At 34.0% G+C, this 22,464-nt stretch overlaps 1 protein-coding gene across 2 annotated transcripts; it reads left to right on the forward strand.

Annotated features, from left to right (window-relative positions):
- The first annotated feature begins 16,649 nt into the window (after positions 1–16,649).
- Positions 16,650–21,432, forward strand: LOC105797557 (vestitone reductase). 2 transcript variants are annotated; one of them, XM_052633409.1, is made up of 5 exons: positions 16,650–16,868; positions 16,952–17,482; positions 17,565–17,754; positions 17,845–18,000; positions 21,093–21,432. In XM_052633409.1, the coding sequence occupies exons 1-4, from the start codon at positions 16,748–16,750 to the stop codon at positions 17,984–17,986; spliced, it is 984 nt and encodes a 327-aa protein (XP_052489369.1). In that variant the 5' UTR covers positions 16,650–16,747; the 3' UTR covers positions 17,987–18,000; positions 21,093–21,432. The 2 variants fall into 2 exon arrangements, with proteins under 2 accessions (XP_052489369.1, XP_012482967.2); XM_012627513.2 differs by lacking the exon at positions 21,093–21,432 and having other exon boundaries at positions 17,845–18,224.
- The last annotated feature ends 1,032 nt before the right edge of the window (positions 21,433–22,464 follow it).

Below are 22,464 nucleotides of genomic sequence, written 5' to 3' on the forward strand. Positions count from 1 at the left end.
AATATAGAAACAAGATTTAAAAAAAAACTAAGGTTCATATTCTTTTCTATTTTTATTTCGAAAAACATAAGAAAAAAATAAAATAAAGGTTTGAAATTTACCTATTTATCACCACTGAAAGGTCTTCTTCCGATCTGGGAGGGTCTTTGAACCCCTTGAGGTTCATCGGAGGAAAGAAACCGAAGGGTTCCCTGGGTTTTTTTAGGAATTAGGGTGAAGTTTCAGGGGTATTTAGCCCTGGATTTGGGTTAAGAAAGTTGAAAGGGTTAAAAAAGGGGTCTTTTGGCGATCTCCGGCCATTGGAGGTGGCAATCTCCATTGTCGATGACTGGTGGCCATGACGGAGACCCACCATCCCACGACCGATCGGAAAGGGGGAGTTGAGAGAGGGTAAAGAGAGTTTTTTTTAAAAGGTTGCAAATGATTTTTTTTTTTAGAATTTTTTTACTTATATAAGCCCTTTAAAACAACGTTGTTTTGGGATTGGCTTTAGATGCCCAAAATGACGTCATTTCGAGCATAACCCGAAGATCCGACCCAAATGACCTTAGGACCTGCATGTTTTTTAAAGGGTTGGGAAAATTACTTCCTAGACCCTTCCATTTTTTTTCCCTTTTTTAATTTCATCCTATACTCATTTTTTATTTATTTCATTTTTACCCCATAATTTTAATCTCCTTGCAAGTCAATCATTGGACCCACTATTGAATCAAGGAAATGATGTGGGATTGGGATAGTTTCCTTTTGAGGCCTTGCACTTTTCCATTTTATTTTAATTTGATCCTTTATATTATTTTTTTTGTTTTTTTTATGATTTATGCTGTAAATTTTGCTACATATTAAATTCAGTCCCCAGACTATAGACCCTTAGTGAATGATGTGTACTGATTTGGGGTTATTTACCCTTTTGGTCCCTGTATTTTATTGGTTTTTCATTTAACCCTTTTATTTACTGTTTTTATTTATTTATACTTGAGGTTTTGTCACAGTTTCAATGTAGTCCCCTGTTCATTTAATTCAGTCCATGTACTAGCTGTTTTTTTTAATTTTTTGCCATCAAATTTCTCGATTATTTTATTTTGGTCCTTTATTATTAATTATTGATATTATTAATATTATTAAGTGATCATCGTTGTTAATTAATATTAATTTTGTTAAAATTCACTCAAAAATCAATATTTTATGAACATAATTATATTATTATCATACATTTTATATTATTTCACTATTAGTATTATTGTATAATATTATTAATTGAATTTTTTATTTCATCATTTTTATTAATTTATTTCATCATTTTTATTGTACTCATTATATTATTGTCATTTTATTTTATTATTTATGTTGTTATTTTGTTAATGTCATAATTTTGCCATCATCTTGCATTGTAAATATTGCTACATACATCCATCTATTTTTCTTCGTAAACGCATAAGAAATGATTTGAACCAAGGCGATATTCTTTATTTTGAGGATTCAAAAAATTGTGCCCCTAACTTATGAGGTACGATTTTTTCCTTGAACCGAAATAATCAAACGTCTCTTCTCTCTTTTTTTAAAAAATAATTAAATATATAAGATTTTGGCAATAATTAAAAGGTGGGTGTTATTATTTTTGAGAAATCGAGATTTTGTGCCCTAACTTACGGGATATGATTTTTCGTCTTGATCGACCCGAAAATGAGAAGATCTCCTCGTTAAAAATTCAATTTAGATAGAGATTTTTTCAATACCATCAAATAACATTGCGCGAAAGGGATCGCATTTTAAATTCTCTTCATATTCTCAATTTTTTATGTCAAGACGTTAAGTAATAAATTTGGTACCAATTTTGGGCATTATGAGGGTGCTAATCCTTTCTCATATGTAACCGACTCCCGAACCCATTTCCTGGATTTTGTAGTTTGAAAATCATCATTTTAGTAAATCTAACATTTTATTAAAATGACCAAGTTTTAAGGTGATCCAATCACACCTAATTAAAAAGGATTGGTGGCGACTCCATTTTTCATTTTTTAAAGTAAAAACTTGATTTCCAAAAAAGTTTCGGCAGCTTGGTGACTCCACTAAGGAAACCATATTAAAGAGTCGAGTTGCGAGTTGATTACCTTTTGGTCTTTTTGTCGAAAATTGAATTCGGTTTAAATTGATGCTCGCTTCCCTACATTTCATCCTTCATGTTTATTTTGATGGTAAATAATGTCTTTGTTATCTCGGGTTATGTAACGATCTAATACATCTGTTTTATTGGTTTGAGAGTTCCTTTTTGTATGTTTTTACATATTGCATAGCATAATCATTCCATTTTACCCTTCTTAAGTGAGAGTGAGAAGCTATTCCTTCATGAGGTCTTCACCTCTGTATAGGATAGTAGATCGCTTTCGGGATACATCCGTACCTATGTCTTCGTGAGGTCTTCCCCTCTGTACAGACATAGGGAAATGTATTCCCCTAAACTGAACTCGGTCCGTATGAGCCTATAATGGGTAAGGATCGAGGAATTTACCTGTTCAGGTACCATTACTTTAGAACCAAACCACATGTAATAAACCCTAAGAGTCAGACCTAGGAAGAACTATGTCAAACATTTAGCGGTTACTCGAATAGATTATAAAGAAGAGACATTTTAATTGTTATTTTTGCTTTGTATTCAAGCTTCATACAAAATGTACTGACATGTTTCATTTTGTTTCGGCTGTGATTGCATTACATTTTCATCTTAGAGGAAATGTGTTGATTTGTGTTCAATTGCTAAAAGAGAGTTTGTCATGGAAAATGGGTTTCTTGATAAAGTGGAAGTATTCATTTTATGTAAAAAAACTCATTTTCTAGTAAAGTTGTTCTAATGGAATTAAACTAGAATCAGTGCCTTTTTGCATGCATCTTTTCCATTCATTAGCATTACATTTCATTACATGCATTAAATTTCATAAAAATACCCTAATTAATCAAAATTATGAAAGTTACCCTGGAAACCACCAAGAACCTGCCAACTGAATATCGCTACAGTACCCATGGAAACATGAAAATATGCACATTTTTTATGCTCTTTTTAACTCAAATTCATGTAAATTCGTTGTAATTCTTGTCGAAAAATATATAATAATTATAAAATAATTAAATTTTACTTAAATTATTAACATGTTAAATTTTCATTAATTTTATAATAAATTTTGATCATTTTCGACAGATTTGCATAAAGGGCAAAAATTAGCTTGGCAGAGACTGCTAGAAGCGGAAAATCGAGAAACAATTTTTGAAGCATCAAAGTGAATTAATTTTTCAACCGAAGACAGTCCAAATTATGAATATTAATTCATAATATAATTAATTTTAATTTTAATCCAATATATTTTGGGTTAAATAATTATTATTAATTAATTATGAAAAGAGGCTTAGTTGAGTTGAACCGAGAAAATCGATCCAACCAAGCACTAGGCTGCCCAAAACCATCCCACATGTTGGCCCAATCAGCTTGTTTTGCTGATTATTTGGTTTACAAAACAGCCCTTGAAGACTCCTTGAATTTGCATTCAAACCCCTCCACTTATCATGTGTGGCCGGCCATGGGGGGACTCTATGGCTGCTGATTTTTGTTATTTTAGTAGCCTACTCAACCTATAAATACCCCCCTTGGCTGCTCATTTCAAACACATCTCAAAACCATCAATTCTTCACTTCTCTCTCACTTTTCTCTCTTCATTGTTCTTCACTTCCTTTCCTATTCCTTGGTCGATTTCACCTCTTGAAAAAGAGTCCTTCAACCACCATTTATAGAAGTATTCAAGTGTTCATGGAATCCTCGGTTCAACAAGAACAAGCGGAGAATGAGGAGTGGAGCAAACTAGTCAAGCCTCAGAGAAACACCGGATTTGATTCTTGTTCCCTATCCTTTTAATTTTGTTGTTGTTATGATGAACATGTCTATGAATATTTGTGATGTTGGTATGTTTAATTTAATTAATATGACTTAAATTTAATTCGTGTTAGGTTAATTGCATTTCATCTACTTGAGTTATTAAAATTATGTTTGTATTGCTATAGGCCTCGGTAATATGTTTGATTAAGTAAAACTATGACTAAACTATTCATGCATTACAATTGTAAGGTAACTAATGAATTAATTATTTAAACGGATTGAAATTGTAATTAATTGACACTATACTTAATCAGTGCATGTTTAATCATCTAAGGTAGCTGAGGGTTAAATTAGCAACGGTATCTAACGATACATTAGCCTTGCATAACTTACAAGATTATTGTGATTAAATTGTTTCAAGGAAGAAATACATTGTTACCTCACGTAATCGTTTATGTGCTTATGAGATTGAATTAATTGTTTGAATTGGCATAGAGATATGTACAAGAGATTATTTTAATTTCATAAGTACGTATGTGCATTAACACATTTTCTTATTAAAATTTGTTTAATCAGTTGAAATGACATAGAGATATAGTCAAGAGATAAATAGATTTTGGTAGGTAAGTATGTTCATAAGTTAGCAATTTACCGAGTTGCCGTGAATTTATTTGTAACAACATAAACATGAGTTTAATAATTCTAAGTTAAGAAATGTAATTAATCTAACACAATTATGTCATCTTGATTAAAATCATCTTTCAAATTGTGCATTGGAACTTTTATTTTCTTTTTATTTATTTTACTTAGTTAAAAATCTTAGTTTTTAATCATCTCCTCAAATCAAAATATTTTTCTTTACCAAAGTGTTTTTCATTGCTTGTCACTTTATTACTTGTTGCGATTGTGTACACCTGCACATTTCTATCGTTCCAACTCGCGGTAAAACTAAAGCCATGGATCAGAGGTCAGAAAAACTTGAACAAATTCAGAGGGACGTGCAAGCTCAGTTGTAAGCGCAGTTGCATGATCAATTAGCTAAGGTGCAACAATACATGAATGACCAAATATTGGAATCCCAAAGAGACATAAGAAGCCAATTGACCCAATTACTGGCTGAAGGAATTGAAAAAGGGAAGAGTGTTGCGGTAAACTCTGGAGATGATAACGATGACTCTACATACCTCCTGGGCTTTACCCTAGTAAACGTCCAAGCCCAACCGGAGACATATCCACGAAGAGTACCTGTTACCATAAGACCACAACAATACCAGGCTAGCACCTTAGGACGGTGAATTACCTAATGGGTTCAGGTTCTAACCCCGGAGATAATCCAACCAACCCCATTGTTCTAGATTTGGAAGACATGACAGAAATAAAAAGGCTAATAGTAGAACTTCCAAAAAAGTTGGAAGATAGGTTAAATTAACTGGAGGAGAAATTCAGAGTTATGGAGAATACTGACTACCTTTGTGGTGTCGGTGTTAAGGAATTGAGTTTGGTCCTGGATCTGGTGCTCATACCAAAATTCAAAACCCCAGAATTTGAAAAATACAATGGGACTAGTTGCCCTGAGGCCCATATAACAATGTTTTGCCAAAGAATGACTGGATACGTCAACAACAATCAATTATTAATCCATTTTTTCCAGGATAGCTTGATTGAGTTGGCTACTAAATGGTAAAATTAGTTAAGCCGTTCCAGGATTAATTCATGAAAGGATTTGGCGTAGGCCTTCATGAAACAGTATAGCCATGTGACTGATATGATGTCCGATAGAATTACATTGTAAAACATATAAAAAAAGCCAAATGAAAGCCTCAGTCAATACGTTCAACGGTGAAGAGATGTGGCAACACAGGTTCAGCCACCTCTATTGGAAAAAGAAATGACAATGCTCTTTGTTAATACTCTGAAAGCCTTGTTCATCATTCACTTACTAGGAAGTACTACCAAGAGCTTCTCGGATATAGTTATGTCTGGAGAAATGATTAAGAACGCGATAAGGAGTGGGAAGATAGATGAGGAGGAAAATGCTAAAAGGTCTACCCCGAGAAAGAAAGAAAATGAAGTAAACACTATAAGCATATATAATAAGAGTGGGGGCAAATGTGATAATCGAGAGTGGGGGCAAGAGGACCAAAAATGATGTTTCTGAGGTTAAATCCTCTCTAAAATGGGTTTGGAAAAAAATGATAGACGTGGGTTTGATTATTCAAAATTCAGAGAGACGTGGGTTTGATCATTCAAAATTCAGAGGATGTGCCAAAAGGAGTAAAGAACTACTGTGAGTTTCACGCTGTGGGAGGTCATGAAATCCAAAAGTGTACCGAGTTCAGAACTCTAGTACAGATCTTGATGGATGACAAAGAGTTGAAATTCTTTAAAGATATCAAGGGTTTAGAGAGGTAATATGTTTGTGCCTCTAAAGAGGGAACTGAAGAAGAAGATCTACCAGGAATTTATCGTTGCATCAACAGAAGTCTTCTGAACAACTAGACTGTGGAGGAGATCCCTGTAATTTTTAGGACTATTTTAGAGTAATACTCAGAACACACCTATTGCTCTAAAGCCTAGGAGCAATAGGGATCCTTTTGTGAAAATGCGTATGTCCATTATCTTTATTTCAATAAAAACAATGTATTTTTATGTCCCCACTTGGCAAACATTCTAGCATTTTTTTTCCATTTCATTCGTACTCATACCACACAGTTAATCATTCTTAAATCCATTTGTTCATTGGGTCTCTTTTTATTCCTATAACAGGTCTCCAGATATCAATGATATGAACAATGCTGTTGTTAACTTAGAGTTTCCTTTTGAGTAGGATATATGTCCAGAGGAACATCAGGACTTTGAAGATGATCGATATTGTAATTTATTTCCTGATTTGTTAAGGATGCTAGAGCAAGATAAGAAACAGGTCCTACCACACAAAGAGTCAATGGAAATTGTGAGCTCATGGAATGAGCAAGAAAAGAAAGAGGTCAAAATCGGGACTTGCATCACTACAGAAACAAGGCAAGACCCTGTTGAATTACTCCAAGAATTCAAAGATATCTTCGTATGGTCGTATGAAGATCTGTCTGGTCTAAGTATTGATATTATGGTACACCAACTTCCCATAAAAGAAGAATGCAAGCCAGTTCAGCAGAAACTTCGAAGGATGAAACCAGACATACAATTGAAAATAAAAGAAGAGGTCAAGAAACAGTTTGATGCTGGTTTCCTACAAGTGGTCAAATATTCGAAGTGGGTAGCCAATATAATCCCTGTTCATAAGAAAGATAAGAAAGTGTGAATGTGTGTATATTAGAGGGATTTAGCCCGAAGAACAATTTTCTGTTACCCCACATCGATACTTTGATGGACAACACGGCAAGTCATTCACTATTCTCTTTCATAGATGGTTTCTCCAGATACAACCAGATAAAGATGCATCCTGAAGATATGGAGAAAACCACATTCATAACAATGTGGGGAACATTTTGTTATAGGTGATGCCATTTGGACTGAAAAATGTAGGAGCAACAAATCAAAGAGCCATGGTGACTTTGTTCCATGATATGATGCACAAAGAAATTGAGGTTTATGTTTATGATATGATCACAAAATCCCAAACAGAGAAAGAGCATGTGAAAGTTTTGAGGAAACTATTTTTGACGTTGAGAAAATTCTAGCTAAAACTGAATCCAGGAAAATGCACTTTCGAGGCCACGTTGGGTAAATTGTTGGGATTTGTAGTCGCGAGAAAGGGATTGGGGTTGATCTATACAAAGTCAAGGCTATATAGGAGTTACAATCGCCAAGTATCCCAAAGGAAGTTAGGGGTTTCTTAGGGAGATTAAATTACATTGCTAGGTTTATTTCACAACTAAACAAGAAATGTGACCTCATATTTTGTCTCATTAAAAAACATAATCTAGGTGTATGGGATGAGGAATGCCAGAAGACCTTTGACAAAATTAAACATTATTAGTCCAATGCCTTAGTACTGATGCCACCTAGCCCAAATAAACCACTGATGTTGTACCATAAGATTTGGCTCATTTCAAAAATGGACCCTCTAAAGTACATGATGGACTCGACCACATTGAATGGAAGAATGACTCGATGACAAATTTTACTCTCCGAATTTGATATAATCTATGTAAACCAGAAGACAATAAAGGGAAGTGCAATAGCGGATTTCCTAGCTAGCAGAGCTCTAGATGATTACGAGCCTTTGAACTTTGATTTCTCGAATAAAGATCTGATGTATGTTGCGACCATTGAAAAAGGTGCTCCTAAAGAACATCCCTAGCAATTGAATTTTGATGGCACCTCAAACGCCATGGGTAACGAAATTGGGCATTCTTGGTATCCCCAGACAGATATCACTATCCTTTCACCACTAAACTTGATTTTGATTGCACAAATAACATGGCAAAATACGAAGTGTGTATCATGGGTATCCGTGCGGCTATAGGACGTAAGATCAAAGTGCTGGAGGTATATGAAGATTCTGAACTAGTAATCTATCAACTCAGAGGTGAATAAGAGACGAGAGATCCCAAGCTGATTGATTATCAAAAGCTAGTTCTCGAGTTAATTAAGGAGTTTGATGACATTACCTTCTGCTAACTCCCACGAGATGAAAATCAGATGGCTGATACTTTGGCTATCTTAGAATCCATGGTCAAAGTGAACAAACAAGAAGATGTAAAACCTATCCAGATGAGCATTTATGAGGCCTTAACCCATTGTTGCAACATCGAGGAAGAAGAAAGGGATGATTACCCTTGTTACTATGATATATTGCGATATGTAAAGAACCACAAATATTTGAGCAAGCAACTGAGAATGATAAAAGGAAGCTAAGAAGGTTGGCTAATGAGTATATCCTAGATAGGGAGATCCTATTCAAAAGAAGAAATGATTAGGTGTTACTAAGATGTATGGATGCTGTTGAAGCCAAAAAAATCCTAGAAGAAGTCCATGAAGGCGTTTGCGAAACATACGCCAATAGTTTTACAATGGCCAAACAAATCATGAGATCCGGATATTATTGGTCCACCATAAAAGGGGATTGTATCCATTATGCCAAGAGGTGTCATAAATGTCAAACTTATGGTGACAAAATTCATGTGCCTCATTCACCTCTCTATGTGATGACTTCTTTGTGGCCTTTTTTTATGTGGGGTATGGATGTCATTGGGTCAATCTCGCCAAAGTCTTCCAATGGGCATCGATTCATCTTCGTGGTCATTGACTACTTCACCAAGTGGGTAGAAGCCGCTTCTTATGCTAATATCACAAAGTTGGCAGTCAGCAAATTCTTGAAGAAAGAGATCATATGTCAGTATGGAATGCCAAAAAAGATCATATCTGACAACACATTGAATTTGAACAACAGTATGATAGTAGAGGTCTGTAGCCAATTCAAGATCAAACATCACAATTCATCACCATATCACCCAAAAATGAATGGTGCAGTGGAGGCAGCTAATAAGAACATTAAGAAGATCGTGGGGAAAATAACAAAGACTTATAAAGATTGGCATGAGAAATTACCATTTGCCCTCTATACTTATTGAACATCTATCAGAACCTCCACCTGGGCAACACATTTCTCATTGGTTTATGGAATGGAGGCAGTTTTACCTATCAAAGTTGATATTCTTTCTCTCTGAATTTTATTAGAATTAAAGTTAGATGAAGCTGAATGGATCAAATCTCGATATGATTAGTTGAACTTGATCGAAGAGAAGAGGTTGAAAGCTATCTGTCATAGTCAGATGTACCAAAAATGAATGATGTGAGCTTATGACAAAAATGTTCACCCTAGAGAATTCCATGAGGGGGACTTGATGTTGAAAACAATCATTCCTATACAAAAGGACTTTAGAGGAAAATGAATGCCAAATTGAGGACCTTATGTGGTGAAAAAAATACTTTTTTTGGATGAGCGTTGATTCTAACCGATATAGATGGCAAAGATCTGTCCAGTCTTGTGAATTTGGATTCAGTGAAAAAATACTTCACCTAAAAAAATGAAGAGGCCAAGGTGAAAACCTGCAAAGGGCGTCTTAAGACCAAAAGAGTTTTGAGTTGAAAACCCGAAAAGGGCGGCTCAAATTTTGATCAAAGAAATAGCATGAAATGGTCGTTCCCCTCAAAGGGAATAAGGAGGAAAAACTTTACATCTTAGGGGCATCAACTGAGTACTCTGAATCTCCCAAACATATATCAGACTCAGATTGATCCTTGGCAAGTTTGCTTGGAGAAGCTCATACTGCGATATCTGGGGCACTTGGTTTCATTTTTACCCACTTTGTATTTTAGCAATGTTTTCCATTTTGATCAATCTTTTCATTAAGGGATTTGCTCACAATAAATTTTAGTCTTATCCATTTCTTTTACGACCTTGTTGAAGCATTTTTGCATTAAAATAACGACTAGTGGACTAACAATGTTAAGTATAAAAGGATTTTTGCATATCGCTCTGAAAATTTCTAAATAGTACAGGGACCTGAAATAGGACCACTAGTTGGAAATAACCAAATTTGAAATATGGAAAGAGCCTAAAACAAATAGTCCAAATTGTGACTACCTTTTAGGCTTTCCTATCAAAGATACCAGAGCTGAATGGAAGGCGTGGTAACGCATCAGTGATAGAACTTGGATGAACCATGAGCAATATCGACCTAAGTGTTAAAAGACAAAACCATTCTAAAAAATGACATGTTGCATTCATTATCCATATGCATCTAGATAGGAGCATTTGATTCATTCTACTCATAACATCCTAGTTGTTTGGCAAATTATAAGCCTATGAAATAGATTTTACAAGTCCTGTTCCCTAGAGAGCGGTGTAATAGATCAGTGAAATAGTGACTCCCATATCGCTGAAGATGCAGTGGATCGGATCAAAGTTATAATGGCGAATTTTATCTCCCTGAAGATGCAGTGGATCGGATCAAAGTTATAATGGCGAATTTTATCTCCCTAAAGTTGTAGTGGAGTAAGATGAAACTATAAATCTTATCTCCCTAAAGTTGCAGTGTAGCAAGATGAAACTATAAATCATTTATCCCTAAAGATGCAGTGGATTAATATCAAATCTTATCTCCCCTGAAGTTGCAGTAGAGCAAGATGAAGCTATAAATTCTATATCCTTGAATATGTAGTGGATCAGATCAAAGTTACAATGGTGAATCTTATCTCCCTGAGGCTGCAGTGGAGCAAGATGAAGCTACAAGTCTTATATCTCTGAAGTTGCAGTAGAGCAAGATGAAGCTATAAATCCTACATCCCTAAATATGCAGTGGATCAGATCAAAGTTATAATATCAAATCTGATCTCCTTGAAGATACAGTGAAGCAAGATGAAGCTATAAATCCTATATCTCTGATGATGCAGTGGATTGAATTGAAGCTACCATAGCAAATCTTATCTCCTTGAAGTTGTAGTAGAGCAAGATGAAGCTACAAATCTTATACCCCTGAAGTTGTAGTAGTTTCGAATGAAACTAAAAATCTCATATCCCTGAAGTTGCAGTAGAATAGATTGAAACTATAACAACAAATTTTATCTCCTTGAAGTTGCAATGGAGCAAGATGAAGCTGTAACATGAAATCCCGCCTTTCTAAAGTTGTAGCGAAGTGGGTACAGTAAAGTAAAGTAACCAATTAATTGAAAAAGTGGGTTAGTTGGAAAAGAGAAGCACCAGAGAAGTCGAGATGCAGCGGGATTGGACAAAATTGGTCCTCTTTTAAAGTCTTTGCTTCCTTCCCGTTACACAACAATGAGCAAAGAGGGGCAGCTGTAGAGGTCCATTTTTATCTGGCCCAAAAATAACCCAAAAAAATAGTCGATTAATTAAAACTCCAATCCATTACAAGCCCAAATGCAAAACCCTAAATCCAAATTTACTTAAGCCCTAAATCCCAAAACATAAAAAAAATTTCAGAAACCTTAGCTCCCCATAAAGTCTCCAGCCGTCGCTCACCTCGCCACGTCAGCAGGCGTGCAATCTGAGGCATGACACTGTCGCCTCGTCCTTGCCACCACCACCTGTAGAAAACAGAGAAATAGAAGCAGAGAGACAGAAATAAAGAAGACAAAAATAATATATTGTATTTTCGGCTATAAAAAGCCAATGAACAATTTGTAATTTTTTCTCTCCTTTTTACGAAGAAATTTAACAGAGAATACAAAAAAAAAAAAACAAATTGCAAAGGTGGTTTTTTAAGACTTCTATTTTGATTCCTTTTTTTTTCTTTCGTAAAGAGTATAAAAAATATAAAAACAAGGTTAAAAAAAACTAAGGTTCATCTTTTTTTTCTGTTTTTATTACGAAAAACATACAAAAATAAAATAAAGGCTTGAGTTTTACTTGTTTATCACTGTTAAAACGTCTTTTTTCGATTTGGGAGGGTCTCCAAACCCCTCGGGGTTCGTCGATGGCTTCTTTGGAGGAGAGAAACCGAAGGGTTCCCTGGGCTTTTTAGGAATCTCGGTGAAGTTTTAGGGGTATTTAGCCCTGGATTTGGGTTAAGGAAGTCGAATGGGTCAAAAAAGGGGTCTTTTGACGATCTCCGGCCACCGGAGGCGACGGTCTACGTCGCCGATGACTGCTGGCCACGGAGGAGACCCACCATCCCATGGCCGATCGGAAAGGGGGAGATGAGAGAGGTCAGAGAGAGTTTTTTTAAAAGGTTGCAAATGATTTGTTTTTTAGAATTTTTTTACTTATATAAGCCCTTTAAAACAACATTGTTTTGAGCTTGGCTTTAGACACCCAAAACGAAGTCATTTCGAGCATAATCTGAAGATCCGACCCAAATGGCCCTAGGATCCACGTGTTTTTTAAAGGGTTGGGAAAATTGCTTCCTAGACCCTTCTGTTTTTTCCCTTTTTTAATTTTATCCTATACTCTTTTTTTATTTATTTCATTTTTACCCCATTATTTTAATCTCCTTGCAAGTCAGTCCCTAGACCCACTGTTGAACCAAGGAAATGATGTGGGATTGGGATAATTTCCCTTTAAGGCCTTTCACTTTTCCATTTTATTTTAATTCGACCCTTTATATATATATATATATTTTATTATTTATGCTTTAAATTTTGCTACATATTCAGTTCAATCCCTAGACTATAGACCCTTTGGGAATGACGTGTACTGGGTTTGGCGTTATTTACTCTTTTTGTCCCTACATTTTATTATTTTTTATTTAACCCTTTTATTTACTGTTTTTATTTATTTATACTTGAGGTTTTTTCACAATTTCAATTTAGTCCCATGTTCATTTAATTAAGTCCATGTACTTGCTGTATTTTAATTTTTTGCTGTCAAATTTCCCAATTATTTTATTTTGGTCCTTTAATTTTAATTAATGATATTATTAATATTATTAAGTGATCAACGTTTTAATTAATATTAATTTTGTTAAAATTCGCTCAAAAATCATTATATTATGAATGTAATTATATTATTATCATACATTTTATATTATTTCACTATTAGTATTATTATATAATATTTTTATTTCATCATTTTTATTATTTTATTTCATCATTTTATTGTACTCATTATATTATTGTCATTTTATTTTATTAACTATGTTGTTATTTTATTAATGTCATAATTTTGCCATCATCATGCATTGTAAATATTGCTACATACACCCATCTATTTTTCTGCGCAAACGCATAAGCAATGATTTGAACCAAGGCAATATTATTTATTTTAAGGATTCGAGAAATTGTGCCCCTAACTTACGAGATATGATTTTTTCCTTGAACCGAAATAATCGAGCGTCCCTTCTCTCTATAAAAAATAATTAAAAATATAAGATTTGGGCAATATTTAAAAGGTGAGTGTTCTTATTTTCGAGAATTCGAGATTTTGTGCTCCAACTTACTGGATATTATTTTTCTTCTTGATCGACCCGAAATGAGAAGATTTCCTCGTTAAAAATTCAATTTAGATAGAGACTTTTTCAATACCATCTGTAATAAGGCCCAATCGGCCAGGGTCCAAATTAAACAAAAAGGGCATGGTAGACCCAACAAATAAGTGGCCCAATCGGCCCAAAATTGCTCCTGGCTCAGAACACAAAAAAACAAAAGGAACCCTAGCCCTAAGGAGCGCCAAGAAGAAGCCTTCAAGCGCCCAAGAGACCAAAAGACCCCATTCAAGAACGCTCCCCGCCTCCAGCAGATTCCAAGGGCCGTACGTCTCGGGGCCAACTTCCTCCCCACGCACGTCATTCGCGCGCACAACACCTGCAGCAAAACAGATTCAAAGAGTCCCGAAATAAAAAATAACAAAGAAAACAGTTTGTTTTTAATTTATTTTCTTTCTTTTGGCCTATAAAAGGCCTATCAAAATCTGTAAATGGGGACAAAAAGAAATACGAAGAAATAGATAGCAGAGAATATACAGATAAAGCTTGTGTTTTTTTCAAAGGTGATTTGTTTTTTTTTATTTTCGCTGTGTCCGTTATTTTTTTTATATATATTTATTATTTCATAAAATAATAAGAAGAGAAAAAGGAAGAGACCACTTACCTGCTTCACCGAGCCTCCCTCCGTCATGGCCGGAGGCTGAGACAACGATCGGGTTGCGGCGCGCGGCGAAGGATGGTGCGAGGACGCTAGGGATTAAACCCTAGCAGAGCACCTAAGAGATTTTTTTTTTATTTTTTTATTTTTTTCCCTTCACTCGGTTTCAAATGATTTTGGAAGGGGAAAATTTTGTTTTAAATAATGTTCAAAACGGCGCCGTTTCAGCCCTGCGACCCGAGCGGTGACCCGACCCAGGGGAGGATCCGCGTGTTTTTCCTTTCAATGGTCAATTTGCGCAATCAGTCCCTTGGTTTTTGCAGCGCATTTAAATTACATTTTCTGTTTCTTTTAAATTTTGCCATGCATTTTACGCGGTTGCATATTGGTCCACGATTGCTGCGCACCGTTTTAGGAGGCGGATTATTTCCATTCTAACCCCCCGAATATAAGGCCTGCCTCATAATTTGGTCCTCCATTCCATTTTAATTGCATTCTTTTGTATTTTCCTCTCTTTTGACTTTCATTTTTTTTAAATCGTTATTATTGTATTTATTATATTTATCTATATATGCATATGCATCTTATATACATATGTTACATATTTTGCTATTATTTGTCTTCATAGTTTTATGTATATATATGCATGTACATTGTCTAAAATTGTTGTAAATATTTTTTTATGTTTTTAATGTATACATGCATTCTTGTAATATATATATATTTAAACTTTTATAAAACCATGCATGAATTTGGTACATATGGACACATTTTAAAAATATATGTATCCTTATTATTTTGTTGTGAATAAGTATGCACGTTTAGTCCATTTTTTTATATATATAATACTTTTCATATTTTCAAAATACATAATATACATATACGTTTCATAGCATATACACTTTCCACATTTTATAATTTGAGATACTCATATTTTTAAATATATTATGTACACGTTTTAAAAAATCAATGTAAATATTTTTACACATTCCGTCATTTTATACACATATTGTACATATATATGTATTTGAATATATACGTATGCTAATTTTCACCATTTACTTATGTACATATACTTATACATTTTTATAAATACACACATGTGCATATTTTTATATTTTTTCATGATTTTCAAATACATACATGCATTTTATTTAAATTTTGATTGATATGTATTCCATTCCATCTTTTTACACTTATATTTACATGTTGAATGCATGCGTACACATATTTGCAAGTTTATTTGTATATTACGCTTACTTGTATATTTGTAAATATTTACTCATATATGTTAGAAATTGGGTCTGTTCCATGTTTTACCTTAACCCTTTTAGCATCCATTTTAAAAACATATATTTTGATTTTCTCAAAGTATTTAAATCATCTTATTTTATAAATTCCAAAATATTTGGCATTCATGATTCTCGTGAAAGATCGTGTCCTAACTTACTGGATCGCGATTATTTTTCGATGAGTTTAGAAAGCCAAATATTTGTTTTACAATAAATTCAAATTTTAAATAAAAACTTATTCTCGGGAATTCAAAATGTTGGGTCCTAACTTACTGGTCATGACATTTTCTTCTCGAAATAAGAATTTTCAAAAGCAAAAGGCAATATTCGGGTATTTTGAAGATTTAAAAACATTGTGCCCTAACTCACTGGGTGTGGTGTTTTATTTCTTTGAAATACGAATGTCTTTTTATTTTAATCCATTCATGAAATAAAAAAGTTTCCTTTTAAAATCCTTTCGAATTTTCGACACCAAGGTATTTTAAAAAAATCAGTTTGGTACCAATTTTGGGCGTTACGAGGGTGCTAATCCTTCCTCGTGCGTAACTGACTCCCGAGCCCATTTTCTCAAATTTCGTAGACCAAAGTCATTTTTAAAGTGAGCCGATCACGCCTTAATCAAGGATCGGTGGCGACTCCAATTTTTGTTTTTTTAGTCGATAACCAAAATTTTTGTTTTCAAAAAACGGTTTCGACACCATCAAATAACATCGCTCTAAATGGATCACATTTTAAATTCTCTTCAAATTCTCAAATTTTGACGTTAAGACATTAAATAATTAACTAGATATCAATTTTGAACATTATAAGAATGTTAATCCCGATGAATTGTTATCGATGTGAAATTACAAAATGTGTTTGAATATGTAGAAATATATGTTGGCTGAATAGATAAGTCGACATGTACGCATATGTATATAAAATTCCTTATGGTATTAAAATGCGTGAGTGGATATTGTACGTGACTTCGCATTTCAAAGTCAAAACAAACAATTCCACGGAAGCAATAATTAAGAATACCACCCATTCCTCTGGAAAGGTAAGAGATATGGAAGGAGATAAAGGAACAGTATGCGTGACTGGAGGGAACGGTTACGTTGGCTCCTGGTTGATTAAACTGCTTCTTGAGCTCAGTTACTCTGTTCATACCACTGTTAGAGCTGACCCAGGTCAAGATTTGTAAACACCCAATTTTAATTTAGTAAAGTTACCTTCTTTTTCTTTTTTTATCTCAGTTTCTGCATTGTAGCAGGTAACAAGAGAGACCTTAGCTTCCTCACCAACCTATCAGGAGCAAATGAAAGGCTTAAAATCTTCATAGCAGATCTTAATGATCCCGAGAGTTTTGGTACTGTCATCGAGGGATGCAAAGGAGTTTTCCATGTTGCTGCTCCCATGGATTTCCAGGACAACGAACCCGAAGCAGTTGTGACCCAAAGGTCAATCGATGGAACATTAGGCATCTTGAAGACATGCTTGAGATCAAACACAGTGAAGAAAGTTGTATACACTTCTAGTATTACCGCCGTATTTTTCAACAAGATCAAGAATGTGGAGATTATGGACGAGAGTTATTGGAGTGATGTGGATTACATTCGATCAGAAGTTAAGTCAAACTTGAGTTCTTATGCCATTACCAAGACTTTGACAGAAAAAGCAGTTCTTGAATTTGCAGCACAACATGGATTGGATTTGGTTTCCATCATTCCTCCTATGGTTCTGGGTCCCTTCATCTGTCCCAAGATGCATGTTCCAGTGCACACCGCATTGTCTCCCATCCTAGGTATATGTTGAACTTGTTTTTCTTCTTACCATGAATCAATTTAACATACAGATGTAGTTTATCCAATTGATTATCTGTTCAGGGAGTAGGAAAAACAATAATCTTCTTCTCAATCTTGCAATGGTGCATATGGATGATTTGGCAAGGGCATTCATCTTCCTGCTTGAGCATCCTGAGGCAAAAGGAAGGTATAATTGTTCCTCTGATACGGTTACTGCTCCAAAGATAGTTGAAATTCTTTCAACTAACCATCCAGAATTCCCAATTGTAGAGTGAGTAGAATTTTTATTTTTATTCTAATTACAGCTCATGTTATGTTAATGTTTGGAGTAAAAGAAAAGCTTTTAATCCTTGTCATGCAGCACCCTGGAAGGAATTGAAGGTGCTAAATTGCCTGGTTTGTCATCAAAGAAGCTCTTGGATTTGGGTTTCAGATTCAAGTATGGGGTTGAGGATATATATGATGGAATTATTAAAAGCTGCAAGGAGAAAGGCTTTCTCTAGGAAGCATAAACATGGTATGGAATCTGTAGGAATGATGTTAACTTTTGTTTCATTGCATAAGCAAAGGGGGCCTGATATGATTCAATGAATAGACGATGCTGATGCAATACTTCTTTTGAAGATTATAGGATTCTTTTGCTCTAATTACATGAAAATTTAAATGTATTTTTCTGCATTTTTCATGTTTGGATGCTTGTGTTTTGATGGACTTTATATATATTAGTTTGTTTTGGAGATAGTTGTATGCAGTTTTTTGCTCTTCCTATGAACCCATCACTCACTCTGCTTGTGATTACTTTTCTTTTTAGGATAAATTACACTAGTAGGAACTCAACTTTAAAATCAGTCACTCAACTTTTAAAAATAACAAATCAATCACTAACGTTATTGAAAAGTGACAAATCAGTCAACCATTAACATTACAGGCTTAACAGGATAGGTGACGTGACCAATTAATTGGCTACGTCAGCTAACTTGCCATGTTGGATGAGGCAAAGTTGAGTGATTGTTTTTTTTTTTTTTTGTCTTTCCTTTTTCCTTTTTTTAATAAATTTCCCAATATTTTTACTTTTTGCGTAAATGACCCAATATGTTTATACTTCTTCTTCATCCCAACAATCTCGCCGTCGCTGCCTTCTTTGGCGTCACAATCATTGACCTCCAAACCATCATGCCACACCTCAAAATTTGTCTTAGAAGTTTCGAAGGTAAAATGGGGATTTTAGCTCTAGTGAGCTCGGAAATTTTATTAGCATGGTATTCGAAATTGTTTTTGCCTATGACATTTTGGAAATTAAATCATTTTTTGAAAATAATGTTCAAAAGACTTTCAATTTTGAAATAAGGACTGATTTGTAAAATGGTCTAAATTATGAGTTTTTAAATTAAACTAAATGTTAATTTCTCACTATTTTTCTCCTTATCTTTATAAAACCCACTTTAGTCTCTTGTCCATATTTTTGTTTTGTTATCCATTGCATTCCAAAGCTCTTTTTATTCAATTTTGATTCCCAAACTTAATTCCTTATATTTCTATCATTCCCCAAATCATAAATCTTCATAGTATTTCAAGAAAAATATCCAAGAACACCATAGATTTCTCCATTATTGAATTTTATGGTTTTTTTCGGATTTTCGATCAAATGTTTGATTTTTCGTCAACTAAAGTAACATTCGATTCCTTATTAGTTTTTTTTATGTTATTTGATCCTTTAAATTGAATTTTTAGTTGTTAAATCGCATATTTTAAATAAAAGTCGAAAATTGGGTCGTTAATGGTGGATTTTGAGATTTTGGGAAAAACGTGGTTTCAAAGTATTTTTCAATTAGTATTGACATGATTAGAAGGTTTTTAAACTTACTTTAAAGTTTCGTTGAAGATTTCCAACATTTTAATGAATTTTCGTGAAAATTGTCATAAACATGTCGAAAATTTAATACCATGAATTTTGTAGTTTTGAGTAGTTTAAAGGTTGAGAATCGGTCGTAGGTGAATAATTAGATAAACGGAATTAGTTTTAGGTAAAAATATTTAGTATGGACCGAGATAATTGAAATTCAAGTTCGCTATGTCGAAGGTTTCGACTACAAGAGAATTTAGCTTAGGCTTGTGTTTTAATTGTTTGAAGTGAGTCCTTGGATGATTGTGTACATTGTGTGTTATTATGTGTGAAGTGTCGAAACCATTGAATCCTTCTATGAGTAAGGCAAAAGACAAGGAAAAACTAGTTTAAGTTTTTGGCAATTAGGCGAAAGCGTGATTGGTGAGTGTTTGGAATCGCTACTTGTAAACACGACTCATAGTGTTAATTGGGAGCTTAGGAATTGCCTAAACCCCTATCCTAAGTTTCGAGTGTAAGCTTTCTATTTCCCTTGCCTTATTTTGGCAAATTATGTGATTATATGAATAATTGTAGATTGATTATTATGATACGATATTGTGATATGAGACACGTAGGATGACTATTGTGAATTGTGTTGTGTTGTGGGCATGATATACATGCAAAATGACAATGATAATGATATGTTAATAATGCAAATATGTAGTGAAAGCGAGTGGAATTTCGGTAAGTATATATGTGTTGAATTCTGGAATGTGATATTACTATGACAGGTAATATGTGAGAATACTTGCATGTGATATATGATGTATTGATTTTAATGCACACATATGTGGTCGGATATGTGATGGCTCAATGAGCATTATTGTGGCACTTAAAGCGCAATTAAATGTGAATCCGATAAGCATGTATTGTGTACAAGTTGTGATGTAAATTGATGAATATGAACAGAGATGATGTGCATTAAATCAGTAATTAAAAATGTGTAATTGTGGATATTTTGGCCTTGTGATCTATTGAAACTATTGGATATAATTGGCATACGATTATGAGTACTCACCTATATGTATTGTGTTTTTGAGCATTGAGGCCCTAAAACAGGTTGGAGAGATAAGGGAATGTGAGCTAAGCTCCATTCACCGGGACATGTTTGGTGTATTGGAGAGTATTAGCTTTATACTACACTTTTGGGATATGTTTGACTCTACGAGTCATTTGGTGTGCTAGAGATCCGTGTATCCGATGTGTGGTGATAGAGCCCACTTTTATGTTTCATAGCCTCAAGTGTCAAATTATCATTTAAATGTGATCTTATGTATTGAGATAATACGATTGGAGATGGATGCATAAACATGTAAATAATATGCTAAATGAGTTGATTTAAGTTTCATGAAAATGTTAGTATGTTCTCATGGTAAATTGTGTATGTAATTGTAGTTTGGGTCGTTATCATTTAACTTGTGAATACATGTGAATATATAAGCTAGACTTGTGAGTCATTAAAGCATGTATACGTTGTTTATTTTTGATGAATTATTATTAAATGAATTACATATATAAGCGAGTTGAGTGTAATTGCATGTAGGAGTATATGTTAGTTTTATGATTTAATGAAGCGTGAATATGTTATTTTGATTTGGTTAGAATATGGCTATGAATGTGTTATAGCATGCTCTTATTTAACCTTTAATGTTGTGTATACATCGTGGTTACTCTGACATTCATTGAGCTTGTTTAAGCTCACCCACTTTCTCTAACCATTGCAGATATTTAACGTTTGCGGTGTGAGCAATGTGTGGATACCAAGGAAGTGATCCAAGTTAGGGTTTAATATTTGCATAGGTGGTATTAATATTATTCTTTGAACTGTGGGTATAAGGCAATATGGTTAGACTAAGATCAATTATTATTGTGGTCCTTATGATATTTTATGGGTTTAGTTGTCTAGCCCTTTTGATGGATGTTATAATTATTTCATTGGTATTGTTTTGGTTTAAATATTTACTATGTTGAAGTGCCATGAACTGTTTATGTGGTCAATTGACGTTGAAAAATGTGGTAGAACTGTTGCATGAATTTTACGTTAATGTTTTGATTACTTTCATAGCTTACTTGCTCTTAAGATTTATGTATATTGTTCTTGTTATATCATTTGCTTACTCGGACATGTTTTCGATGATTGAACCGTTATTGCGGTTGTTTTGGTGATTACTTGATAAGGTAAAAGTTGCATGTTGAGTAGTTATTTTTTGAATGGATTATAGTTTTTAAACTGCTAAATTTTTATGGTCTAGAGCAGAAGTATCAATATTCGTGTTTTAAAAATGATACCTCTATGATTTTTGAAAGTGCTAACATAATTTGGTATCGATACCATATCACAAGTATCGATACTTAGGGTAGAATAATCGATACTTTATGAAAGATATTGATAAATTCTGAAATTTTGATTTTAAGAGAGAAACAAAATGTTGTTTTGGTGTTGATTTTCTGAGCAGTATCGATATTGTTTAAAAGAAATATCGATACATTTGATTTCGTATCGGTACCTACGTGAATAATTTTGAATTTTTGTTTGGCGATCTAAAAGCGTGTTTAATTCTCGTTTTAATTTTGTTTGATGAATGTTGAACATGTTTTAATGATGACTGGAATATGTGTGACTTGTAATTATTCAAAAGCTAAATTGGAAGATGTATGCTTAATAACGAGACAGTTTGTAATGCTTATGATGTGTGACGGGGGTGTGACATCCTGATATTCAGCCTCGGTGACCGAGCGGGATATAGGGAGTTACACACCAAACTATTCTTTTTTTCAACCCCTTCCCCCAATAGATGATCAACCATGATTGAGATCCGACTATCTTTTTCTGCTGCCTAAAGCCATTAACTTTCAAAAAACTAGATCGAAATGAGATTAGAGACAATTTTAGGTAAACTATCAGTACCCACAACCAAACCGGTAAGGAGAAAATCCTTCAAAGCAACATTCAAGCGATTCAAGAACCAAAATGAATTAGATTTGTCGAGATCTTCATGGGATATGATGATATAAACAAAACGGTCGTCGATTAAGCTAAACAACACTAACTCCACTGCCAACATTATCAAGTTGCATAAAACAAAATTAAAAGCA

The sequence above is a fragment of the Gossypium raimondii genome, chromosome 7 (assembly GCF_025698545.1).
Source record: "Gossypium raimondii isolate GPD5lz chromosome 7, ASM2569854v1, whole genome shotgun sequence".
Taxonomy (NCBI): Eukaryota; Viridiplantae; Streptophyta; class Magnoliopsida; order Malvales; family Malvaceae; genus Gossypium; species Gossypium raimondii.

Excerpts from the sequence above, each read along its gene's own strand:
- LOC105797557 (XM_052633409.1), top strand. The coding sequence starts at position 16,748 with ATGGAAGGAGATAAAGGAACAGTATGCGTGACTGGAGGGAACGGTTAC. Across the intron at positions 16,869-16,951 it reads CACTGTTAGAGCTGACCCAG|GTAACAAGAGAGACCTTAGC; the intron begins GTCAAGATTTGT and ends GCATTGTAGCAG. Across the intron at positions 17,755-17,844 it reads CCAGAATTCCCAATTGTAGA|CACCCTGGAAGGAATTGAAG; the intron begins GTGAGTAGAATT and ends CTTGTCATGCAG.